Source organism: Elgaria multicarinata, chromosome 3 (genome assembly GCF_023053635.1).
Source record: "Elgaria multicarinata webbii isolate HBS135686 ecotype San Diego chromosome 3, rElgMul1.1.pri, whole genome shotgun sequence".
Taxonomy (NCBI): domain Eukaryota; kingdom Metazoa; phylum Chordata; class Lepidosauria; order Squamata; family Anguidae; genus Elgaria; species Elgaria multicarinata.
In genome coordinates this window covers 144,630,882-144,654,731 of record NC_086173.1, presented here as the reverse complement: position 1 = coordinate 144,654,731, position 23,850 = coordinate 144,630,882, and the positions used below count along the sequence as shown (strand labels likewise).

The 23,850-nt window shown below is 46.2% G+C and overlaps 1 protein-coding gene and 1 non-coding gene across 2 annotated transcripts; both read right to left on the bottom strand.

The window, feature by feature from the left end:
• Positions 1 to 870: 870 nt before the first annotated feature.
• On the bottom strand, positions 871 to 14,829 carry LOC134396865 (zinc finger protein 397-like). The gene is made up of 10 exons (XM_063123457.1): positions 14,429 to 14,829; positions 12,722 to 12,805; positions 10,891 to 11,115; positions 9,963 to 9,985; positions 9,734 to 9,846; positions 8,744 to 8,773; positions 5,974 to 6,062; positions 5,130 to 5,207; positions 3,763 to 3,874; positions 871 to 2,453 (listed from the first exon to the last, which is right to left on the bottom strand). Exons 1-10 carry the CDS (start codon positions 14,816 to 14,818, stop codon positions 1,846 to 1,848), a joined length of 1,752 nt encoding a protein of 583 aa, XP_062979527.1. The 5' UTR covers positions 14,819 to 14,829; the 3' UTR covers positions 871 to 1,845.
• On the bottom strand, positions 1,301 to 1,374 carry TRNAA-UGC (transfer RNA alanine (anticodon UGC)). The gene has a single exon. It is a non-coding gene; the product is annotated as a tRNA-Ala (tRNA).
• Positions 14,830 to 23,850: the final 9,021 nt, after the last annotated feature.

Here is a 23,850-nt window from a genome sequence, read left to right as displayed (position 1 = left end):
AGGTTTCCGGGAGCATAAAAAACCTTTTAGAAAAAATACCCCCCAATGAGGGTGGGAGAATACCCCCAAAACAGCCCAGTGAGGACTGAGCATGTTCAGCAGCCATGCGGCACTGATGGAACCTTATGGGGAAAGTGGAATGGAGTGGCTGGAATCCAGAACAGGATTCCTGCACGCTGGAACACTCCGTTGCAGTTCCCCACTTGTTCAGCATGTCAATAACAGGGAAAGGGTGATGGCCTCCACAATCCGTTTGTCATTTCGTTGGCTATTCCATGAGCAGGATGCTGGACCAGACAGATCTTTGGCCCAATGCATCAGGGCTCTTCTCAAGAGGGGAAATGCCCCATAGGGACTGAGTGGAGCAACGCTCACCGCTTACGAGGGATAAGGTCATCTACAGGGTAGAACAGGGGTGCCAAATTCCATTTCGGATAAGCCCCTAGGGGCTGCCTTCCAGTGTTGGGCGGGGCCAAAGTCTAAAGGGGCGGGGCTCAAAATACAAAACAGACCAGTGCGCTTAAAGCTCTTACTGCCAGGAACTAAGCCTTAGGAGAGGCATGACGGCCTTCTTAGAATAGGGGAAAATCCATCAGATTCAAAAACCGGGAAACCATCCAATGATTGGTGGTTGGAGGAAAAGGGGTGGAGCCAGGGAAAGGAAGCACAGCCATCTCAGGCACCCTGGAGGAACGTACTGAGATCCCAGGAGGGCCAGATTTGGCCCCCTGGGCTAGAAGGACATGGATATAAAAAGCTGCCAGGTACTTAGGGTGACCCTGTAGAAAGGAGGACAGGGCTCCTGTATCTTTAACAGTTGTATTGAAAAGGGAATTTCAGCAAGTGTCATTTGTATGCAGGCAGCACCTGGTGAAATTCCCCCTTCATCACAACAGTTAAAGCTGTAGGAGCCCTGCCCTCTTTAGTATAGTGCCTGCAGCTTTAACTGTGGTGATGAAGAGGAAATTTCACCAGGTGCTGCATATATACAAATGACACCTGCTGAAATTCCCTTTTCTATACAACTGTTAAAGATACAAGAGTGTTGTCCTCCTTTCTGTATGGTCACCCCACTTATACGGAGTCAGACCTTTGATCCTTCTAGCACAGTACTGTCTACATCAATCTTCCCTAATCTTACCCTCTCTATCTGTGTTTGACTACAACTCCCATCATCCTCAGCCAGCATAGGATTTGACCATGCTAGACATCTGGGAAAGTACCAAGTTAGAAAATGCTGGTCTACAGCCTGGCAGCAGCTCTGTGGGGTTCCAGACAGGAGACCTTTCTCAACTTTACTAGAAGATGCCAGGGATCGAACCTGGGACCTTCTGCATGCAAAGCAGGCGCTCTACCACTGAGCTACAGCCCTTCCTCGTCTTTATCTGTCTTCTTGAGTATACATCCTGCCCCATCCCAAGAGCTCAAGGTGGGTGAGAACAATATCAAGACAACCGCACAAGGTCCTGAATTGAGTCACATTTTGCCCTACTCCCCAGTCACCCATGGCAGCTGGTAAGAGGAAGGAATCCAGGCGGGCTTGACTTCTCCTCACCCCGACAGTATTACGAAGTAAGCTGCAGCAGCCAAAAAAACGCTCTTGTCTATTTGTATGACCTTTAAAGGGTTTCGATTCCTAATCTTGAAAAGTTGGCTTTCTGCAAGGAAGAACAATCCAGTTGACACAGAGCAAGGGTTACTCAGCCAGGGAACTCAGCGTGGGCTGAACCTTCGAAGGCGCACATGCCAATAGATTGTTCAGTGGCTTGGCTCATTGGGCCTCCTTGCTTGGGTTTCCTGGTGCATTCGATCAGGCCCGAGCTGTGTGTTCATTTTCCCCCTTTGTCAGGACCGCGGCGTGTGTTTTTTCTCTCCTGCGTGAGTTCTCTGGTGGATAGTGAGGTTTGAGGCCCGGCTGAAGCGCTTCCCACACTGAGGGCAGGGGTAGGGCTTCTCCCGCGTGTGGCCTCTCTGGTGGATGGTGAGGGTCGTGCTACGCGTGAAGCTTTTCCCGCAGTCGGCACAGCGGTAGGGTTTCTCCCCGGTGTGGGTTCTTTGGTGGGCAATCAGGTTAGAGTAATCGCTGAAGCCCTTTGCGCAGTACGCGCAGCTGTAGGGCTTCTCGCCCGTGTGCAGGCGGTGGTGCGTGATCAGGACCCCGAACTGCCGGAAGGTTTTGCCACATTCAGGGCACGGGTAACATTTCTCATTCCTCTTTCGAACGGCTGCATCTCCACAGCCGCGCTTGGACCAAGCAGACTGGCCACTGTTCTTCGCCAGATGGTATCCCTGCTGCCCCTTGGGCGCAAAGGCGGTTTGGCTTGCATCTCTCTGCACACAGCTCTGGGAAGTGGTGCCTTCTGACCTTTGCCATCTTGTGACAGGTGGTACCACTGTCTCAGGACCACTATGCGGAGGATTCTCTTCCTTAATTGCATCCAATAGTGTCATGTCTGTTGGAATAAAAAGAGAAAATGGGAAAAGAGAAGAACAATAAGAACATAAGAAGAGCCACACTGGATCAGACCAAGGGTCCATCTAGTCCAGCACTCTGTTCACACAGTGGCCCACCAGCTGCCCACGGGAAACCCAGAAACAGGACACAGGTGCAACAGCACCCTCCCACGCATGTTCCCTAGCAACTGGTCTACATAGGAGGTGACACATAGCCATCAGGACAAGTAGCCATTGATGGCCTTCTCCTCCAGGAATTTTTCCAACCCCCTTTTAAAGCCATCCAAATTGGTGGCCATCGCTACAACTTGTGGCAGTGAATTCCAGCAATGGAAAGGCATGATTAATAATGTATTAGTTTTATGTTTTTAATCAGTTTTATATATTTTATAGTATTTTTATATTTGGTATTGTTCCCCGCCTCAACCCCGAGGGAGAGGTGGGTAAGCAATAAATGTATTATTATTAATAATAATAATATTAATATTAATAGTAATAGTAATAATATCTAGTACCATTAATGTAGATCAGGAGTGGGCAACGTGTGTCCCTCCAGAGGTTTTGGCCCACAGCTCCCATCAGCCTTAGCCAGCATAGCCAATGGTTAGGGATCATGAGAGTTGTAGGCCAAACCGCCTGGTGGACAACAAGTTGGCCATCCCTGACTTATACTCTGCCTATCGCTGGTACCCAAGGTGGCAATTAGCTGACCAGGAGGTGTAGCGTATTTAGCTCTCCCCCACTCCTCATTCTCCAAACAGCGAGTCACGAAGAAGTTCCCTTTAAGAGAGGCTCCCACATGCTCAGCTCCAGCTGCGCCATGCATATTCCACTGGAACAGGGCATATTTGCCTGCAGTTTCATCTGTTCCCAAGTTTGCTACACCACAGCCATGGGGACTAGAAACTTGGTTGTTATTGTTTTTAATCTCCAAATCTATGACTCTCAATTTTTTTTGATAACCTGTTAAACAGTGTCATTGTCCTTAAAAAGGTGAAGACCTTTTTATTCTCCCAGCATTTTAACAGTCTATAAATAAATTTTAAATTGGGTGTTTTAAATTTGTAATTTTGCATCGCTGCTGTTTTTATCTGGTTGAGCTTTTATATTGTATTTTATATTATGGTTTTATACTGTTGTTTTATACCTTGAATGTTTTTAATTTTTGTGAACCGCCCAGAGAGCTCTGGCTATTGGGTGGTATAGAAATGTAATAAATAAATAAATAATAAAACATCTTTCATCCACTGGCCTTAGTGCTGCACGGTGACGTGGCAGTGAAAAAAAAATGGGGTATGAAGCTCCTACCTGCAATGATGCTAGCTTCCTCCTCCTCTTCCTTGATCCTCCTGGGAATAGCAGGGAAGTCCAACTGCGATCCTTGTGAAAGCACAGAGGCTCTCTTGAAGGTTGTCAATTCCTGAAGCACCAAGAACCTCAAATTAGAACCTGCTGCTCAACCTACTGTTGTCAGGGCAAGGTGGCAAAACAAATCCTGCTCGATTCCTAACAGAAGGTTCCCCTTCAAGCTATTAGAGGGCAGATTCAAGAAAATCCCAATGAATAATAGATGCTGCCACTGTAATGATGCCGAGGTGGAGTCCATCTTGCATGTTCTATTCTACTGCAGTTATTATCAAGAGGCCTGAAAGACCTAATATGTCCTATTATACAGTGTTTCCCTGGTCGCTCTCCTGAGTCTCTTATGATTATTTTACTCCAGGGTACCAATAATCCTATAACTGAGCAAGTGGCCAAATTTCTGAATCTGGCTATTCTCATTAGACTACTATGTTTGATCATTTCTTTAAATCTACTGATTAGCATTTTTTACAGATGTCGTATCCTTTCTTTTTACCATCATGTATTTTTATTAACGTCTGGCTATAATAATGGTCTGTTGAGTGTTGACTGCAAATAAAGATTGTATCTTTACAGAAGGAATGCTAAGAGCTTAAATGAAAAAGACTTATCCTACAGATGTGGACAAAAATAAGAACCCGGAGAAATATCTGAGCCCATAAAAAAAGGGGGGGGCAGTGGTTCCCCACTATGATAATGGCCAGAACTCTGTGCTTGGCCTTACTGAAGAAAGCACACGCATGTTCTTACAATGGCCAGTTCAAGCAAAACTGGGGAGTTTGGAAGTAAGCAGGCATGGAGGAAGGAATGTTGCCATGGGGAAGTTTGTTGGTTGGTAATGGGAGAGAGCTGAAGAAATTGGTGCTGGCTAGGGTGGCCATATTGGAAAGGAGGACAGGGCTCCTGTACCTTTAACAGTTGTATAGAAAAGGCAATTTCAGCAGGTGCCATTTGTATGCACACAGCACCTGGTGGAATCCCCTCTTCATCATAACAGTTAAAGCTGCAGGAGCCCTGCCTAGCATGACCAGATGCAAAAGAGGGCAGGGCTCCTGCAGCTTTAACTGTTGTGATGAAGAGGGGATTCCACCAGGTGCTGCATACCTACAAAGGACACCTGCTGAAATTCCCTTTTCTGCACAACGGTTAAAGATACAGGAGCCCTGTCCTCCTTTAAATATGGTCACCCTATCCAAAACAGAATTTGGCCCCTGGGCTGAAAGAGATTAATCACCCCTGCACTAGCCCCAACACATGCATTTTTAACTTTCCTAAGAGAAAACGGGCAAAGATGTGGAGAGGCAGGCATCAACCTGTAGATTAGAAGGTCTGTCGAAAAAGGGCCCCTTTGTTTCTTCATCAGGTACACGGTGTTTTTCAGAAGTGTTTCTCTGCAATCATGATAATTAAGGGACAGATGTTGAAACAAAAGCTGAAATCTTCCCTTTATTCATTTAAAAACCCTTCTACACTGTTTCCCACTTTAAAAACAAACAAATACAAAGTGGTTTACAACAATTATATCATTATAAAAGCACAGCAATATTAAGGGTGCAATCCTATGCATCTTTAGACAGAAGAGGTCCTACAATTTAATGGCGAACATGGAGTTAATACAGGCAGCATGATTTGGGGGATATTTCCTGACCTGGATTAAGTGCCTGTGGTTCTTATTAAGCAGGGGCCTCATCCAGCCAGTTTCAAGAGATTTATTTCACCCTCTGTCACCCTTGACTAACCTTGTTCATTCTCTGCAAACCCACGTAAGTGGGAACTGCAACAAAGTGTTGGGAGTGCTCCTGTACAGTGTTCCAGCGAGCAAGCCAGCCATGCCCTCTTTCAGGAGACTCCATTTCATCTCCTACTCCATACCATCTCCATTCCAGTTCCCCTCCCACAACAAACAAACACCATTCCGTGGCCACTGAGCATGCTCACTAGGCTGTTTCAAGTATCATCTTATCCCACCCCAGTTTTCCCCCCCTCCCCAAATATCTTTTTGGTAGTTCTGGAAACCTCGGGGTTTCCCCAAGCCTGCAGATATCTCCCTCTCATGCACGCAGATGGTGCTGTTTGGCTACAAAAGGATTCACACTCACCTCTGAACTTTGGAAATTAAAGAGCATTCATGTTTGTTACTCTCTGGAGATCATGTACCTGAATCATCTCTGCTGCAGATGTTTCCCTGCCGTCTTCTTGGGGAGGGTGGATGAGTGTGGACTGAAAGGATGATGCTATTCTGTAGCCTGAGCAAGATGGGGCGGGGGGGGGGGGAGATAACAAAAGAGTCTTTAGCCATGGGACCAGATGGTGTTGGAGGGAAATGGCTCATTACCACTGGCTCTAGCATGGGGCAGGCATTTCATTCAGTACAAAGGACCAAATGAGTCATCAGCTGGGGAGAGAAAGCTACTCAGTTGGCCAAGTGAAACAGGGCCTTTGGTTTAACCTTCCCTTTGGTAACATTCTTTGTTTCTAACTCATTAGCTTCACTGAACATCGAGATGGCAGATTTGAGATTTGGTATACAGCTTAACCATTAGGCCAACAAGGCACCCGCCTAGGGTGCAGACCTCAGAGGGGCGCAGTACTGCCCTCAGCAAGCCAGCCAGCCAAAGCCATACTGGGGAAGAGCCTCGCTTGGTGTTGCCTGGAGCCCGCCTTCCCATAGAATCGTAGACTAGCAGAGTTGGAAGGGGCCTACAAGGCCATCGAGTCCAACCCCCTGCTCAATGCAGGAATCCACCCTAAAGCATCCCTGACAGATGGTTGTCCAGCTGCCTCTTGAATGTCTCTAGTGTGGGAGAGCCCACAACCTCCCTAGGTAACTGATTCCATTGTCGTACTGCTCTAGCAGTCAGGAAGTTTTTCCTGATGTCCAGCTAGAATCTGGCTTCCTTTAACTTGAGCCCGTTATTCCGTGTCCTGCACTCTGGGAGGATCGAGAAGAGATCCTGGCCCTCCTCTGTGTTGACAACCTTTTAAGTATTTAAAGAGTGCTATCATGTCTCCCCTCCATCTTCTCTTCTCCAGGCTAAACATGCCCAGTTCTTTCAGTCTCTCTCTCTTCATAGGGCTTTGTTTCCAGACCCCTGATCATCCTGGTTGCCCTCCTCTGAACACGCTCCAGCTTGTCTGCGTCGTTCTTGAATTGTGGAGCCCAGAACTGGACCCCAGAACTGCCCATCTTCTTTCCTTCCCTGCGGGGAGGGGTGCAGCCTGGCTCCGGGGAGCGCAGAAGCTGGGTCCTGGAGCGGTGGCACTCGAGAGCCGGCAGTGGCGGCAGAGCGCTGCTGAGGAGAAGTCTAGCTGGCGACCAGAGAGTGAGTGAATGAAGGAATGAAACAAAGGCAGCCTGAGCACAGCACAGCACCCAAGCCGGGCTGCTGCTTCTGTGTTCTCACCACCACCACCGCCGCCTACCCCCTCCCCTCATTGTCTGCAACCTTCTTTGGGGGCTTTCCCCCGCCAGCCTCTCTAAACTGAAGTTGGCAATTTTTTTTGGGGGGGGGGGTGCGCAAGTAGCTCGCCTTGCACAAAATAGTCTGGCACCAGCCCTGGGTATACACATTCAAGACGGAGTTCTACATTTCAAGTTCGAATGCTAGCTCAACCTACCCTGCACTTCCCACTTCCAATGTGGCAGGGGAGGAAAACGCAACATAAAACTCCACGTAATATCTCGTGTAGGAGTATCTGTGCGCATGTGTATATAATATGCACAAGACTATAGAATGAAAGGTTTACATTCTGGACATGTTGCTTTTTCTGGATGAACCCAAACGTAACACACTGCCAAAGGGGGCAGGAAAAATGCAACACACAAGATCTTTCCTCACGAGATTTTGCAACACGGGTGGAATTCAGGAGGGAGGGGCCATGGCCACCCCACTTAGCAGCCCTCCCAAAGCTGACACCCTCCACACGTGTTGAACTACAACTCCCATCATTAGCCAGGCAGCTGTGGGTGATGGGAACTGTAGTCCAACCTGCCAGGTTGGGGAAGGCTGCTTTATATGGTGAGCCCAGCCTATCTAGTCATCATCATTTTAGTGTTTCAACAGTTATGCTTTTACTTGTTTGAAATCCCCATGCCTGATGACAAAGTCCAGACTACAAGTAGTTTGTCCTCTGTCTGTAGATTTTCCTTTCCTTGAGATAAATTCTTTTCAAGTTCATGTTTTCTTTGTTGGAGGGAAGGAGCATACTGGCGTGGATGGGAAGAATCAATGTGTGAGTATTTCAATTGTAACTGAATCCAACAGAACTGTTAGGGTCAGGAACTTCATTTCCCATCAACCAGCCCCAGTGGGACTCTTCTCCTTTCCAAGCAAGGTTCAAAGACCTGGGCAAAAGAAGGATTTAGCACAGAGAACTCTTATCGTCCCATTGGACTCTCTAGAACTTTAAAAGCTTGGATTGAAGGACGTGTGAAACTCTGAATCCAGGTAGGCTTGCTACTTTATGGAAATTCATCAAGGATTGAACTGAAAGCCCAGATGAGGAGGGAGAGATTTCAAACTTGCAAGGATCAGGTGATTAAAAACTTGCAAGGATTTCAAACTTGCTAGGATCAGTTGGGGAGGGGGAGATTTAAAACTTGCAAGGATCCATTCCCCATCCAAAGGCTGTAGTTCAGTGCCAGACCACATGCTCTGTGTGCAGAAGGTCTCCGATTCAGTCCCCGGCCTCTTTAGGTAGGACTGGAAAAGCCCCCTACCTGAAACCCTAGATAGTCACTGCCAGTCAGTGTTGACAACACTGAACTAGATGGACTAGGGCTGTGACTTGACATAAAGGCATCTGCCTATGAAGAAAAGGAGCAAAACAAAGCAAAGGAAGAAATATTGGGATGGCCGGATCGCCTTCTTCCTTCACCATTGCTCTTTGGGGTGATCTCTCCATTGGCCCAGAGATGGTCACGTACCATTTCCGTCCATTTCCAGCTGGAGATCTTCTGGGGGTGGAAAAGAAGAAAGGCAGGGAGTAAAGATTTCAGGCCCCACACTGGAAGATGGATCCCCAATGATTATTAAAGCCATTATTTAGGAGGCAGCATAATCCCAGAGGGTTGCTGGTCCAGGCAACTGAGATTGTAGTGTAAATTCATAGAAGTTGTGACCCGTAGCTCTTGATCTCCCTTCCTCCCCACTCCGGGGTGGGCTGCTCTTCTAAGAAAACCAAATTAAACAACCTGCAAGACAGGTATAAGAGTTTGCCTCAGGCCTTTTATCCAGTGATTTTGAGGCAAGGGGGTGGGGAGCTAAAAGTGCATTTTGCAGCCAGTGTGACCCCACAGTTCTGGGACTCTTTTCTGGCTGATTTACCCGTAGCCCCTTCAGTACAGGCCTTTTAGAGGGCTTTCAAATCCTTCACTGCCACCTTTCCTTAAGGATGTGAATGGCGTGGGCAATTCACAGCAGCTTTCTTGCTAGTACAGAGGTGGGCATCATGCACACCACGGTGGCTACTCCCTTACCACCAGGTCCCCAGTGATTCTGCTGGGAAACTAGGCGTGCACTTCTGGCAGCAGGGGAGGAGGTGCAAGCCACAGTGGATTCTAGGGCTGGGGGGCGGCCATGCTGTGTCCTACTAAACGTGTACCCATCTGATGTACCTCATTGTGTCTTGAAACATTCCTTTTTGTATGTTGCTTTGTGAAGGCTTGGCTCAAAAAGTGGTTTATAAATAATATTTATGAATGAATGCATGTATGAATTAATGAAAAAATGAATACATTTTAAAAATAAATTTAAAATAACGTATCTCATCCCGGAGAGGACGAGTGGTCTGACTCTGTATAAGCCAGCTTCATATATTCATAAAGCCACACCATCAGCCCCATCTGCAGGGCTGCGCTATCCACACAAATCCCCCAGTCTCCTGGAATAAGGAAGACAGCTGGGCTCCCGCTTACCTTTCAATTGCAGCAACGCCTCTTGCAGGACGGCCCGTTTCTGGGAGAAATTGCTGAGCCTCTGCTTCAGCTCTGCCACGGTGAGGTCTGTCTTTAGCACTCCATCCTCCATGCTGGGCGGTGCAGCGGGGGCAGAAGAGGAGAAGAGGAATGATCGCAAAACCCCTCAGTCTTTTCTCCGCTAATTAGAAACCCAGAAGAGCAGGAGGGGGAACAGCCCAAGACTTACCTGCTCCCACTGCTTCCAACACCCTGGAAGGAAAGAGAGAAGAAAATTATGAAGAAAGGAAGTGTGGTCTGTGTCTGTGTCCCAGGTTCAATCCCTGGCATCACAGGGAGGGCTAAGAAGGAATCCTGCCTGAAACCCTGAAGAGCCGTTGCTGCCAGTCAGTGTTGACAATACTGGGCTAGATAGGGTGACCATGTGGAAAGAAGGACAGGGCTTCTGGACCTTTAACAGAAGTATTGACAAGGGAAGTTCAGCAGGTGCCATTTGTATGCATGCAGCACCTGATGAAATTCATCACAACAATGAAAGCTGCAGGAGCTATACTTGAGTGACCAGATGCAAAAGAGGGCAGGGCTCCTGCAGCTTTAACGGCATTTAACTGTTGTGATGAAGAGGGAATTTCACCAGGTGCTGCACGCATACAAAAGACACCTGCTGAAATTCCCTTTTCTATACAGCTGTTAAAGATACAGGAGCCCTGTCCTCCTTTCCATAGGGTCACCCTAAGATGGAACAGCGGTCTGACTCAGTAGAAGGCAGCTTCCTACGTTCCTATGCAGAAGAAAGTTGGTCAGAAAAAAATGGTCCACCCTACTCCTGTGCCTCTGACAATAAATCTGGGGAAATCAGATACAGAAGTTACAGGATTATGTGCTAATTACTGCCGATTTAACTGCTATCAAAGCATTAGTCACAGGGGCGGTCTCAAATGCAGGTAATTGTGGTTGGGGCAGATGGGCATTGTGATCCTTCCTATCTATTATTATAGAGCAAGGGTGGGGGAAACCTGTGGCCTGGTGGGTGTTGTCAGACTACAACTCCCATCAACCCCAGCCAGCATGACCAATGACCAGGATAATGGGAGCGCTGAAGTCCAACATCATCTGGAGGACCATAGGTTCCCTACCCCTGAGCTACGCAGCCTTACCCGCAAGCATTGGCTCGGCGGCTGCTCTCTTCCTTGCTCCCCACGCAGTTCCTGCAGCAGGGGACCCTCGCTGGCCACTCTGGAGACTTGCTCAGAGCCTCCCCGGACAATGTCTCTCTTGAGCTCTTCCAAATGGGTCAGCCAATGCCTTTCCCACTCCGCCAAATACTCGCGCAGCGCCTTCCATTCCCAGATAACCTGCTGCTCTTCCGCCTCCATCTGCTTCTGTAGTTACATAATCAAACAAACAAACAAAATCAAGCCAGTGACAAAACCTGGAGTTTCAAGGGGTCCAGGATGGGTTGCCGATGTTTTTTCATAGCACAGCTCTTGTGTCTTTAACAGCTGCCTGCTGAGCAGAAATCAAGCAGATGAAGCTCTTATGAACCCAAGAACAGCCCTGCTGGACCCGACCAAGGGTCCATCTTGTCCAGCATTCTGTTCACACAGTGGCCAACCAGCTGCCCTCAGGAAACCCACAGCAGAGTGCAACAGCAGCCTCCCACCTGTGTTCCCCAGCAAGTGGTGCACATAAGCTTACTCCCTCTGATACTAGAGGTAGCATAGAGGCATCCGGACTAGTGGCCATTGGTAGCCTTCCTCAGGAATTTGTCTAACCTCCTTTTAAAGCCATCCAAATTGGTGGCCATCACTACATCTTGTCGAAGTGAATTTCATAGCTTAATTATGTGCTGCACGTAGAAGTAGTTCGTTTTCTCTGTCTTGAATCTCCCACCAATCAGCTTCATGAGGTGAGTGTATCCTTTTTGAGGTGTGGTGACCAAAACTGTACACCATATTCCAAGTGTGGCTGGATTTGTAGAAGGGCCACATGATATTGGCTCAGTTCAGATGACACTTTCAGCAATGGAGGGGGAAGAGGCAACACACACAACTTTATTTCAGAGGTACTCCCCATATGACATGTTTCCCCTCCCCCGTCCCACAGCTGAAAGTCCCAGCGTCCTTCCGGGCAGTGAGTGCTCCTCCCTCAGTCCTTCCGGCCCTATCCCATCATGCATTGCAAGTTCTGCCGGCTGTACAGGAGTGGTCAGAGCACTTTTGGCCACTCCTGCTGGAGAACTCTGTGGCCAATGGAAATAACTCACGGTGCACGCAACAGAGCCCGCCACACGACATTTTAATCAACGGGTCTCCGGATAAGCAACAGAGCAGCCCGTTGTTTTTCCTCGTGGGTTAACTGGAAAAAATAGCGTACCATGAGTTGTATGCCCATTGTGTGCCCCCCACCCACAACATGATAACACAACGAACGATTGACTCCCCTCCCCACCCCATCCCCATCACTTATCGTGTCATCCGAATCCAGCCATTGACAGATTTATTTTCACTTCCTTTCCTAATTATGCCCAGCTTGCTATTATTATTGTTGTTGTTGTTTATTCGTTCAGTCGCTTCCGACTCTTTGTGACTTCATGGACCAGCCCACGCCAGAGCTTATTATTATTTATTACATTTATATACTGCCCCATAGCCGAAGTTTTCTGAAGATAACCTGCGGAGATCCGCCTGTGATATGTTACTGGTCAGCACACATCAGACAAGGCTGAGAAGGACCAAGTTCAAATGAATCTGCACTCAACCAAAAGAGCTCGCTTCGGTGACCTGGGACCAGTCACCATCTTTCAACCCAATCTACCTCACAGGACTGTTGTGAGGATAACAGGGGGAGGGAAACTTCACATGCTGTGCTGAGTTCCTTGGAGGAACAGCGGGATAAAAATGTAATGAACAAAATAAAAATAAGGGCAGAGGAGCTCTGCTGGGGAGCAGGGGTTGGGAAGTTTCAATCCTAGTTTAAAATACTTACCAGCAGCTCCTCCCATTGCTGCTTTTCATTAGTTTTGGCTTCTCCCTCTTTTCTCAAAGAAGCCTGGTGCGCCAGTGTCTCTCCCTGGAAAAAAGGGCAGGTGATTCTTGTAAACTGCAGCCAACTTTTGTTAGGAATCCCTCAAGCCCAGGGGCAAATCTGACCCACCTGGGGTCCCAATCCAGCGATCTGGGGTTCCCCAAATGGCCACGCCCAATCCAGCACTCTGGGGTTCCCCAAATGCCCACCCCCAATCCAGCACTCTGGGGTTCCCCAAATGCCCACCCCCAATCCAGCACTCTGGGGTTCCCCAAATGGCCCACCCCTTCCTCTGGCCCACATCTCCCCCCACAATCATTTAGCAGTTCCCTGACTTTGTACAGCTTTTTCCCGTTCTAAAAAGTTGAAATGCCTCTTTTAGGGCTTACATATTGTCAGTTAAGAGCTTTAAGCTACAACACCGTGTTGTTTCCAGCACCTCCTGAGAACATCTGGATTTCAGAAAGTTTTCCTTGACTGGCCAGCCACGGTTTTTATGGGTATGGTTGTTGTTTTTTAATAATAATTTTTTAATATGGAATTTTATTCTTTTATCTTTTTATCTGTTATTGTTCACTTCTCTGGAATCTGTCTAGATGGGGGACGGTAGATAAATGCTGTAAATATATATAAAGCAGGAGCTTGGAAGTCTTCAGTTCATAGGCTAGCCCTAGCCAGCATAGCACTGGTGGAAGGTGATGGGAATTGCAATCCCAAAACATCTGGAGAGCCACATGCTCCCCATCCCTGAGCAAAGAAATGACTCAGCCTGGTGCCTGCACATAAGCAGATGAGGTGCCAGGGGAGTCACCCTGGGTGCTCGTTCCATAATTCCAAGAGAGATCTCCGAAGTCTGCAGACTCCAATGCTATGAATGTAGTTAACTCCCTTTTTGCCCACAGGGAAGGGAGCATAGCTTAATGCACATAGTTTAGCGCACATGCCTTGCATTCAGAAAATCCCAGGTTCAATCAGTGATTCATTTCAGCACTTAATTAAAATTGATATTTAAACATGAAATGGCACTGAAAGGCATTCCATATGCTTTTTGAAATTTATAAAAAAAACCCGGTTGCAATCCTTTGCATGTCTGGCTAGGGAATGCTGGGAGTTGTAGGACTTTTTTTCTATGTAAACATGCATAAGATTGCGCCCTAAATATATTATTGCTGCTGGAGCTAAACTTTGTCAATCTGGTTTTCAATCAGAAATTAAAGTCTTGGTTTTATAGCATTTGGCTGTCAATATTTTATTGTTGGTTTTATAGAAATATTTACTATGAGAGCTAGAAAGTTTTGGGGTTGTTCTTTTAAAAATGGCAACTGGGAACTTTAGAATTTCTGCTGTAATTGACAGCCTCCTGAGAGGTTTCATGAAGCACAGAGATATACAAACGATGGAGAGAGAAAATGTCCCCATACAGAACAGACCTTCCCAACCTGGCGCCCTCCAGATGGGTTGGACTACAACCTCCATCAGCATCAGCATCCCATGCTGGTGGGGGATGATGGGTGTTGTCGTCTCCCCCATCTGCAGGGCCCTGGCTCGGAAAAGGCTGCCCCCCAGGATTACAAACACTTCCCGCCAGTCCTCCCATTCCATGGCCCCCCAAGCCCAATGGATTCCATCCTTCCATTAATCCCATGCCGGAGTATCTTTCCTGCTCACAGACATTCCCCAAAACACCCCCGTTGCCGTTCCCACGATCGGGGCCGAACCAGGCGCAATGCTGGACGTGGATCCTCCTTGCCCAGGGCTCCGTCCCTTCGCGCCGTCGCCCGGAGCCGGAGCCCATTCCAGCCGCGTCCCGCCCTGCGTGCGGATGCGCTCGGCGATGCTCCCCAGAAGCGCGTTGGGCTGGAGCAGCCGCTGCAGCGGGAGGGGCTCCAGGCACTGGGGGCAGCGCAGGCTCCTCTCCAGCCGCCCCCAGCACTTGGCCGCGCAGGGCCGGCAAAGGTTGTGGCCGCAGCCGGAGACCATCACCGGATCCCGGAAAAGGTCCGAGCAAACGGGGCAAGTGAGCGCGTCCCGCAGGCCTCTGCCGACATCCCCAGCCATGGCTCCCGCTGGCGCCGCCTGGCAAAGCACAAAAGGATCCAGCGACATCGGGGGTGGGGCTTGGGGGGAAGGGGGCGTGTCTTCTCCTTCGCCCACCCATCCCTTGTGGATCGGGGGCTTCGAGGGGGGTGCGCACAGACGACGCGGCCCAGTTTTCTTATTCCAACACGTGGATAACTTTTCTGGAGCCAGGGAAGGAAAGAACTTTGATGGATCAAAAACGCTGAACAAAATGATGGTGATGATGCAGCTGTGGATATGTAAGAAACGTCCCTTGGATATGCTCCAGACCAGGGGTGGGCAAAAGGTAGAGCTCCAGATGTTTGAGAGTTCAGCTCCCAGAAGCCCATCCCAGCATGCCCAATGTTCAGGAATGCTGGGAATTGAAGTCCAAAACATCTGGGAATCTTCTTTCTGCCCACACCAGCCCTAGACTGCAGACTTCTCCAACCTGGTGCGCTCCAGATGCGTTGAATTTCAACTCCCAGCATTCTCCAGCCAGCTATTATTTATTTGTTACATTTGTATGCGGTCCAATAGTCGAAGCTCTCTGGACGGTTCACATCAGTGTGCTGGCTGCGGGGATTCTGGGAGTTGTAGTCCGATACATTTGGAGAGCCGCAAGTAGGGAAGGGCTGCTCTAGAACACTAGCCCGCTGCCCGCCTCCATGGGTGATCGCCTTTTATCCATCGTGAGAATCTTTCAAAAAGCAATCATGGGATAGTTTATTAATTAAAAACAACAAGGTATTTGAAAAATGTCCACCTTGCTTTAAAAAAAACAGCTATGGAAACGCAGGGCTCCGAACAGTAATGAGGAACGAAATAATTTCTTGAAGGAGGGACCTTGTAGCCCCACCCCTCGTTCTTTAACCACGCCCATTTAGTACTACGCCCTCTCATCTGTGGTTATTCTTCCTCTTTAGAGCAGGGCTGGGCAGACTTCAAGCTTGTAGGAGGGGAGGGGCGGTTACTACTAGAATTTTGAGTTCTACTAACCAGAGCCAGTATGGTGGCTCCCGGGTAGAACCAATTATCTGTGCCAACCCATGAATTGGCATATAAACAGATCTACTTCTGAGTTTCCAGAGTTCAGGGATTCTAGTGCGACTCTCTAAAATTGGCCAGCAGAAGTGAACAAAGACTAATCAAAATCAGTACTCTTATTTTACAGGTGAGAAACACTGGGGCTGAGAGGTAATCAATTAGTGCAAGGACAGCCATGGAAGATATACTTTACTTGTGCTCATTAAAGAATTTGGACTAGAGTCGAAAATCCTTGGAGTTCTATCACAGCAAATCACTCAGATGTTTACCAGTAGCTCCTGATCTATATTCCCTGCTTTAAAGAAATGTGTATACCTGCTGCATCTAAGTTTTGTTACTCTTTTTCTAAGCAAGAGAAAACTGCCTTGCCCTTCTTTAATTGCATTTTGCAATACCACAAAAACAAACCCTTTTTAAGACAGCTTGGGGGCATAAGCTATTTTAGCTTAGCTGGTGTTTTTCTCTCTTTGGATCCGTTCAGAAGACACCTTAAACCACGGTTTTAACCACAGTGAATAAGGCTCTGTTATTCGCCATGGTTTAAGGTGTCTTGTGAACAGGGCCTTTACAGGATTTCTAAACTTGATGTTTAATCAATTTGATGTTTGTTTTGGACTGGTATTATTTTAACTGAGTCTGGTTTTGCTGCAGTTTATTATTTATTATGCCTTTATTTTTATCCTTTATTAAATATGGTTGTTTTACAGGGCAATCCTATGCATATCTATCTACTCAGAAGTAAGCCCTGTCAGTTCACTTCCTCCCAGGTAAGGGTGTTTAGGATTGCATCTTTTCATTTTGTGCTTATTAGCTGCCTTGAATCTTTTGAGCAGGGGTGGAGAATATGTGGCCCTCCAGATGCTGTTGATTCCAACTCTCATCATCCACAGCACGGTCAATGATCAGGGATGATGGGAGTTGTAGTCCAACAACATCTGGAGGGTCATAGATTCCCCATTTTTGAGAAAAGATGGGATAGATTTTTTTTACATTTAAGAACAGATAAAATTGCTTGATATCTCAGTATGCCCACCTCAAGAGGGATATCTTTGAGATGGATAAGGTACAGAAAAGAGAGGGGGAACGATCAGGGCGTTGGATCCCCTTCCTTATAAAAAAAGCAGAGATCATTGTTTCCTATGCTTGATGCCCTCTAGAAGTTTTGGATTACAACTCCTAGCATCCCTGCCCATTGGCAATGCCAGCTAAAGTCTAAAACACCTGGAGGACTCTGAAGTTGGGGAGGGCTGGCCTAAAGCATTTTGGATTGGGGGGTTAAATTTTAAAATAAACCCAATTGAGACTGCAGATCTATACATGCCTATCTGGGAGTGAGTCCCATTGATCTTTATGGGACTTACTTAGAGCAATGACAAATCTTGACAAAATAGTTAAGAGCAGAGACACCACATGGACAACAAAGGTCCGCATAATTAAAGCAATGGTATTCCCCGTAGTAACCTATGGCTGCGAGAGCTGGACCATAAGGAAAGCTGAGCGAAGGAAGATAGATGCTTTTGAACTGTGGTGTTGGAGGAAAATTCTGAGAGCGCCTTGGACTGCAAGAAGATCAAACCAGTCCATACTCCAGGAAATAAAGCCAGACTGCTCACTTGAGGGAATGGTATTAAAGGCAAAACTGAAGTACTTTGGCTACATAATGAGAAGACAGGACACCCTGGAGAAGTGGCTGATGCTAGGGAAAGCGGAAGGCAAAAGGAAGAGGGGCCGACCAAGGGCAAGATGGATGGATGATATTCTGGAGGTGACAGACTTGACCTTGGGGGAGCTAGGGGTGGCGTCAGCCGACAGAAAGCTCTGTCGTGGGCTGGTCCATGACATCACGAAGAGTCGGAAGCGACTGAACGAATAAACAACAACAAGACACATACAGGATTGTACTGGGAAGGCAGGCGGTATGACAGAAGTTTATAACATTAGGTATGATGTGGAAGAAAGTGATAGACACGTTTTTCTCACTCTCTAGAATTCAGGGACATTCATTTAAACTGTTTGGCAGGAGATACAGGACAGACAAAAGAAAGATTTTTTTCAGGCAATGCCCATTAGGTCATGGATTTCACTTCCACACTATGCCTTGATGGCTTGACAAGATGATTTTGTAAATTAATTAAGGAAAGTTCTATATAGCCTGAAGGATGACCGTATGAAAAGGAGGACAGACTCCTGTATCTTTAACCGTTGTATATAAAAGAGAATTGCATGCAGCACTAGATGAAATCCCCTCTTCATCATAACAGTTAAAGCTGTAGGAGCCCTGCCCTCTTTTGCATCTGGTCACTCAACAGGAGGGCAGGGCTCCTGCAGCTTTAACTGTTGTGATGAAAATAAAATTTCACCAGGTGCTGCATGCAATTCTCTTTTCTATACAACTGTTAAAGATGCAAGAGTCATGTCCTCCTTTTTCTATGGTCACCCTTTAGGCTATATAGAGTTTTCCTTCATAAATTTGCAAAATCCCGCCGCTTTAACTATTGTAATGAAGGAGTTTCACCAGGTGCTGCATGCATACAAATGACACCTGCTGAAATTCCTTTTTCTATACAACTATTTAAAGATACAGGAGCCCTGTCCTCTTTTCCATATGGTCACCTCCTTTCTGAACTGGAGGTGGCTTGAGGCCTGAAGGGAAGAAACAGATGTTGTTCAGTGGTGACAGGTGGGTGGGAGGAAGCAAGGGCCAAAAGTCCTCAGTTTTGTTGAAGGAAAGTAGCTTCCATACAGGTTCTGGAGGACACATAGGGCCTGTTCAAGTGACACTTCAGGCTGTGTGCTTAGTGAAACTGGTTCTCTGAGGATAGCACTAACCACAAGCCATGCTGTTGCCCACAACACTTTAAGCCATGGTTAGAGCCACTAACCCTGCTGCGGTTAGTGAGTGAGCAGGATTTAGCAAAACACATTGCACAAGACACCTTAAATCCTGGTGCTTAACCAAAAGCCCTAACAAGCAAGGTTTATGGTGACTTCTGAACAAGGCCCATAGTGGGAGTCACGAAACTGTGTGTTTCACCATCACACTACTAGCGCCAATGGCAATATGGGCTTTATACTAGTGATGATGATGATGATGATGATGATGATGATTCCAGGCACTAAAGCAGGATAAGCCTGCTTTAAATGTGCCCATTAACCATTTGTTGCAAAAGCGTTAGCGGCCTAACCATGGCTTAGCATGTTGTCTGAACAGGACCCATGTCATCTAGAGAAAAAAATGATGCGTTGAATACTTTCTGGCTAACGTGCTCCATTTCTAGCACAATCTCAGATTTCAAATAAATGTGCCCTTCAGATGTTTTGGAATGCAACTCCCAACATTCCTGACCACGTTGGCTGGGGCTGATAGGACTTAAAGTTGAAACTATCTGGAGGGTACCAAGTTGGAGAAGGCTGTCATATATATTGCTACTCAGTTTCAGAGCTAATTTAAGAAACAAGGATTACACCCTTAACTGGCATACTTGTCCCCAGTGAGGAAGGAATGTGGGGAGGAAGGTTGGCTGCTCGACTTGCATCCGTTTACCCTACTCCCAAACCCTGCGGTGAGAGAATGAATTCATTGGGAATGTTTCAGTATGGAGGCTCCTTGCTCCCAACAGGGGTTTGGCTCTCAGGGCCAAATTTTAGGAGCATCTATAGATTTATAATTAATAAATACCACCAAAAGAAGAAAAATGCAATATCTTGGTCATATTATTAGAGGAGAAAAATACACCATACTCCCAACTTATTATACAAGGGGAAATTGAAGGGAAAAGTTCAGTGGGAAGATAGACATCATCATCATTATTTACATTCTGGTGTGGGCTGGTCCATGAAGTCGCGAAGAAGAGTCTGAAGCGACTGAACGAATAAACAACAACTGCCCCATAGCCGAAGCTCTCTGGGTGGTTTACAAAGATTAAAAGACTGAACATTGAAAATCAATATACAAAAATTTAAACCATAAAACCAGCTAATATTTAAAACATTTTTGAGGGAATGGTATAGCTCTACTTCTATACAATTATTTAGAGCAGCAGCATCAAAAACAAAAATAGCTGTAATGATAGCTAAGCTCCGATAGAAGGCACCCTAAGAAGAATTATTATTTCTCCATTAACTGCCCTGTTAGAAACAAAGCCCATTCTGACTCTGTCTGTCACCTGCCTTAAGTACTCTCTCTTAATAAGAATGACTATGAATTAGGTCACATGAAGACCCCAGATCCTCAGACCTGCCTGAGGCCCAAAGAAAGACAATAGAGGCTGAAGGGATTACTGAAATAACAAGAGAGAAACACTGAAAGAAATCTCAGCAACACAATCAGGAAGGGCAAAAGGAACACATTTTTTTCTCTCCTGATAAAAGAATGCAGGCTCAGGAGAGGAAATAGCAATTAGCCAGTTCAACAAGCAGCTCTTGCAATCACAAGGAAGTCTTGTGGTACCTTTTGCAACCAGTTCATCCTGCCTAGAAGGCTTTGGTATCAACATTGAGGGCACAACCCTACGCCTGTTTAGATGGAAAGAAAGTCCCACAACTTTGATTAGCCCACAATATTTTCGGAACTACCTCAATGACTTCATCTGCAGACATTAACAGGCAAGGAGGTTCCCGTTACCAGTCTCATCTACTGATTTCCTCAGAACAAGTCACACAGGGACAGCTCCAGGTTTTTTTATGACCTTTGGGAAAAACACACTCAAGCCCCCAGCCCTCTCTCGGGCAGAATCTACACTACTGCTTATAACGGTTTATAATGGTTATGACAACTGTTCAGGCCCAGGACACATTACATATACAGTTTTCATATCGTTTTAAAAGTGTTATATCCTGCTTGGTGTAGATCGGCCCCGCGTACACCATTGTCACTAGTTCCCCTCACATTTCTCATACTTGCTTGCTTAACAGGCAGAGAGCCAGGAGCCATGCCAGCCTTTGATGCTGGCCCTGAACTCACTGTTTGAAACTGCAGCATGCCAAAATAGGGTTTCTCCTCCCTCTGAAGTGTTGGAGGGTATTATGGGATATTACTCTTCAGAAGGGCTTATTATACCCAAACAGAAATATGGAAATAGAAATGCTAGGGTAGTTTTCTACACTGTTATCCAGAGGAGTGCATCAGATGAAATACAGACTAGTACAAAGCAGTTTGATTACAGCTGCTCATATAGCACTGTCCTTACCATATAAGAAATGCAGCTTAAATTTCATTTTGGGCTAGGGAAAATTTAGAAATGCAGAACTTTCTGTGCTAACGCAGAAAACACAATACTATGCTGAACTCTGGATGTAAATATTTTCTACAGTTTTCTAGTGTACACTTCCTGGTGCCTTGGTGCGATCATTGCCGAGAGTGAGAGTGAGAGTATATTCAGTGGAGGTTACTCCCATGTAAGTGTGCAAAGGAGTCCATTCTCAAAGAACTGATATATAAATATATAATTCCCCCTTGCTCAGGACGGACAATCCTCAAGGTGACTGTTGATGTGTTACCTAACTAGATGCTGACGTAATGAACCATGGCTGGTCCTGCCATTAGGCAGAATGAGTCATGTGCCGCAGGCAGCAGATGCTGAAGGGCGGCAGCAGGGAGAGGAGATACTTACAGTGAACTCATTCTCCAAGTGTGGATGCTCATGTAGCCAAAATGGGATCAGCTACACGCAAGAGGGAAGTATCAGCAGACTCAGGGAAACCCCCGAGGTTTGTAGTACAAAAACATTAGAAAAAAAAGTGGAGTCGTGCACAACCCTCAGTAAGGACTGAGCACATTCAATAGGCACAGATTGCCAACCACTGAAAGGATTACGAAGATCTTCCTCAGGGGCCCTGCTCCAAGTTCCCGCACCAAATGAAGGGAGGTGGTTAAGCACAAGGGAGAATGCCTTTTGCTAGTGGCACCCCATTTATGATCAGCCTCCCCAGAGGGGTTAGCCTGCTGCCATCTTTGTGGTCATTCAGCACCAGGTAAAAAACTCTTTTTTCAGCCAGGCCTTTTATTCCTTGTCTGGCCCACTCTGTTTTTAAAACTGGTGTTTTAATTTTTAGTTTTTAATAGCTTTTATGGTTTGGTATTGTATTTTAATGTTGTATTTGTTTTGTGAGCTGCCCAGAGATCTTGTGTTATGGAACAGGTTTATCAATACAGTAAGTAAATAAATAGTAAGCAGAGGGCGTTTCATAAATACAATAAATAATTGTTTTGTACCTAGATACTACAGACTTTAAAACCCTAGTTCAATGATTCAAATCAAAATTTGATAGATGAATCTCAAAATCATTACCATTATCATCAACATGTGCTAGTGAAGAAAAATAAACATTGGGAGAAATATAAAACATTCTTTATGAAGAGTTGTACCTTCCTTTTGTTTTGCTGCCTTGGTTGCATTCTTTGTGGCAAAAACATTCTCCCAGCCTAAATTTCTAGAAATGCATCCTTTGGTTTGATAGGTTGCATTCCTCTGACTAGCAAGGCCATTAGAAGGAAGGAGACAAAGGTCTTATTATAATGCCCATCCTGTGGGCATCATTTTCTTCATAGTGGGAACTTTTCTACCCATTGTAAAAAAAAAAAAGTCATGTAAGTTAGACCAATGCTATGAACCCATATAATATTTGTCTATGGCAAAAGTAAGAGAGAAACTTGGGTTTAGGCACTGATTTGTAATTGATTTTTATTATATAAAAAGATTAGCAATACTTATAAAAATGACATTTACCACAAACCATTTATTAGAAGACAAACAACTCTTTATGATAAGATCTTTTTTTTTTCTTTCATGGAGATTAATACAACAGGAAGGTGGGTGAGGAGACAAAATTCAGCGAATCGAAAAAAGTTCTGATCAAGACTGCAGCCAAGGGGTTTGGAACAAATTTTCTCTCAACTATTGGTTAATAATAGAGTTAATGGCAATGAAATGAAGGCAATAAAACTCGACCACTAAAACAAGACTTTCCGAAAGTTTGATTTGTAGATTATTAAAACCACATCTTCCATACACCTTAGTTACCTACAAGGACAGACATTCATAGCTGGGTAGGTTGAACCTGCAGGGGGAAATGAATATCAGTTTCAAAGTAAAAGGTGGCAGCTTATGGGTGGACATTTGCCCCAAGACCGAACCGAAATTCCCTCCTGCAACTAAAAGGAAAGATGCATTGCATTACGAGCTTGGACTCAGATGTTATGGCTCCCAAAAAGGAGGAATTCTAGGCATGCTTCATTTTAACATTCCATCGCTCTTGAGGATGGTCAGCACCTGGTTAGAAGTAGCTCTTAGGGCCAAGCCAAACAAGCAAACACACATGCAAAAGGTGGGGGCTTCTGGAAATTATGTCCTTGCCCTGCGTGCTTCAGAGCTTGCTAATACTATCCATCTATTGGTCTCTTCAGAAGAGAAAACCCATCCCAGAGAGGCAATTATGGGAGAACTAAAAGCAATGAGATGTGGTTTACTTGGGACTGGATCACCCAGTGTTGTGCTTTTTGCTTCAAGCAGTTGTGGGAGCTGCCAGTTTGGACTGTAGCAGCAGTGGGGGCATCACTGGAGGAAGAGAGCGCAATTTTCTCCCCCAGGCCGTTCGCCACCTTCAACTGCCGCTATTAGACCCACTTGTGTTTGGGAGGGGTAGGATCACAAGTTGTTTCTATTCCATCCCCACCCACCCCTGCAATGGGGATAATAGCAGGAAAGGAGCCAATTTAGACCAGAGAAAAGAGCATGTGGTTGGGTGGGGAGGTTGACACCCTTTTCTCCTGTGAGGTTTCTCTGAACAAAATGGGGGCAGGGGGAGAACCTCAGTGGATGCTTTTAAATATATGCATAAGGATCAGGAGATTCTGTCTTGCCTCTCACTCAGCAGTCTCCTTGTCTGAAGGGCAGAAGATGGGCAGCCTTAATAAGCTTTACTGTAATGCATGGGGCAAGCAGTGGGAGGGCAGGCAGAAATCCTCAACTGTGGAGAGGGTAGTT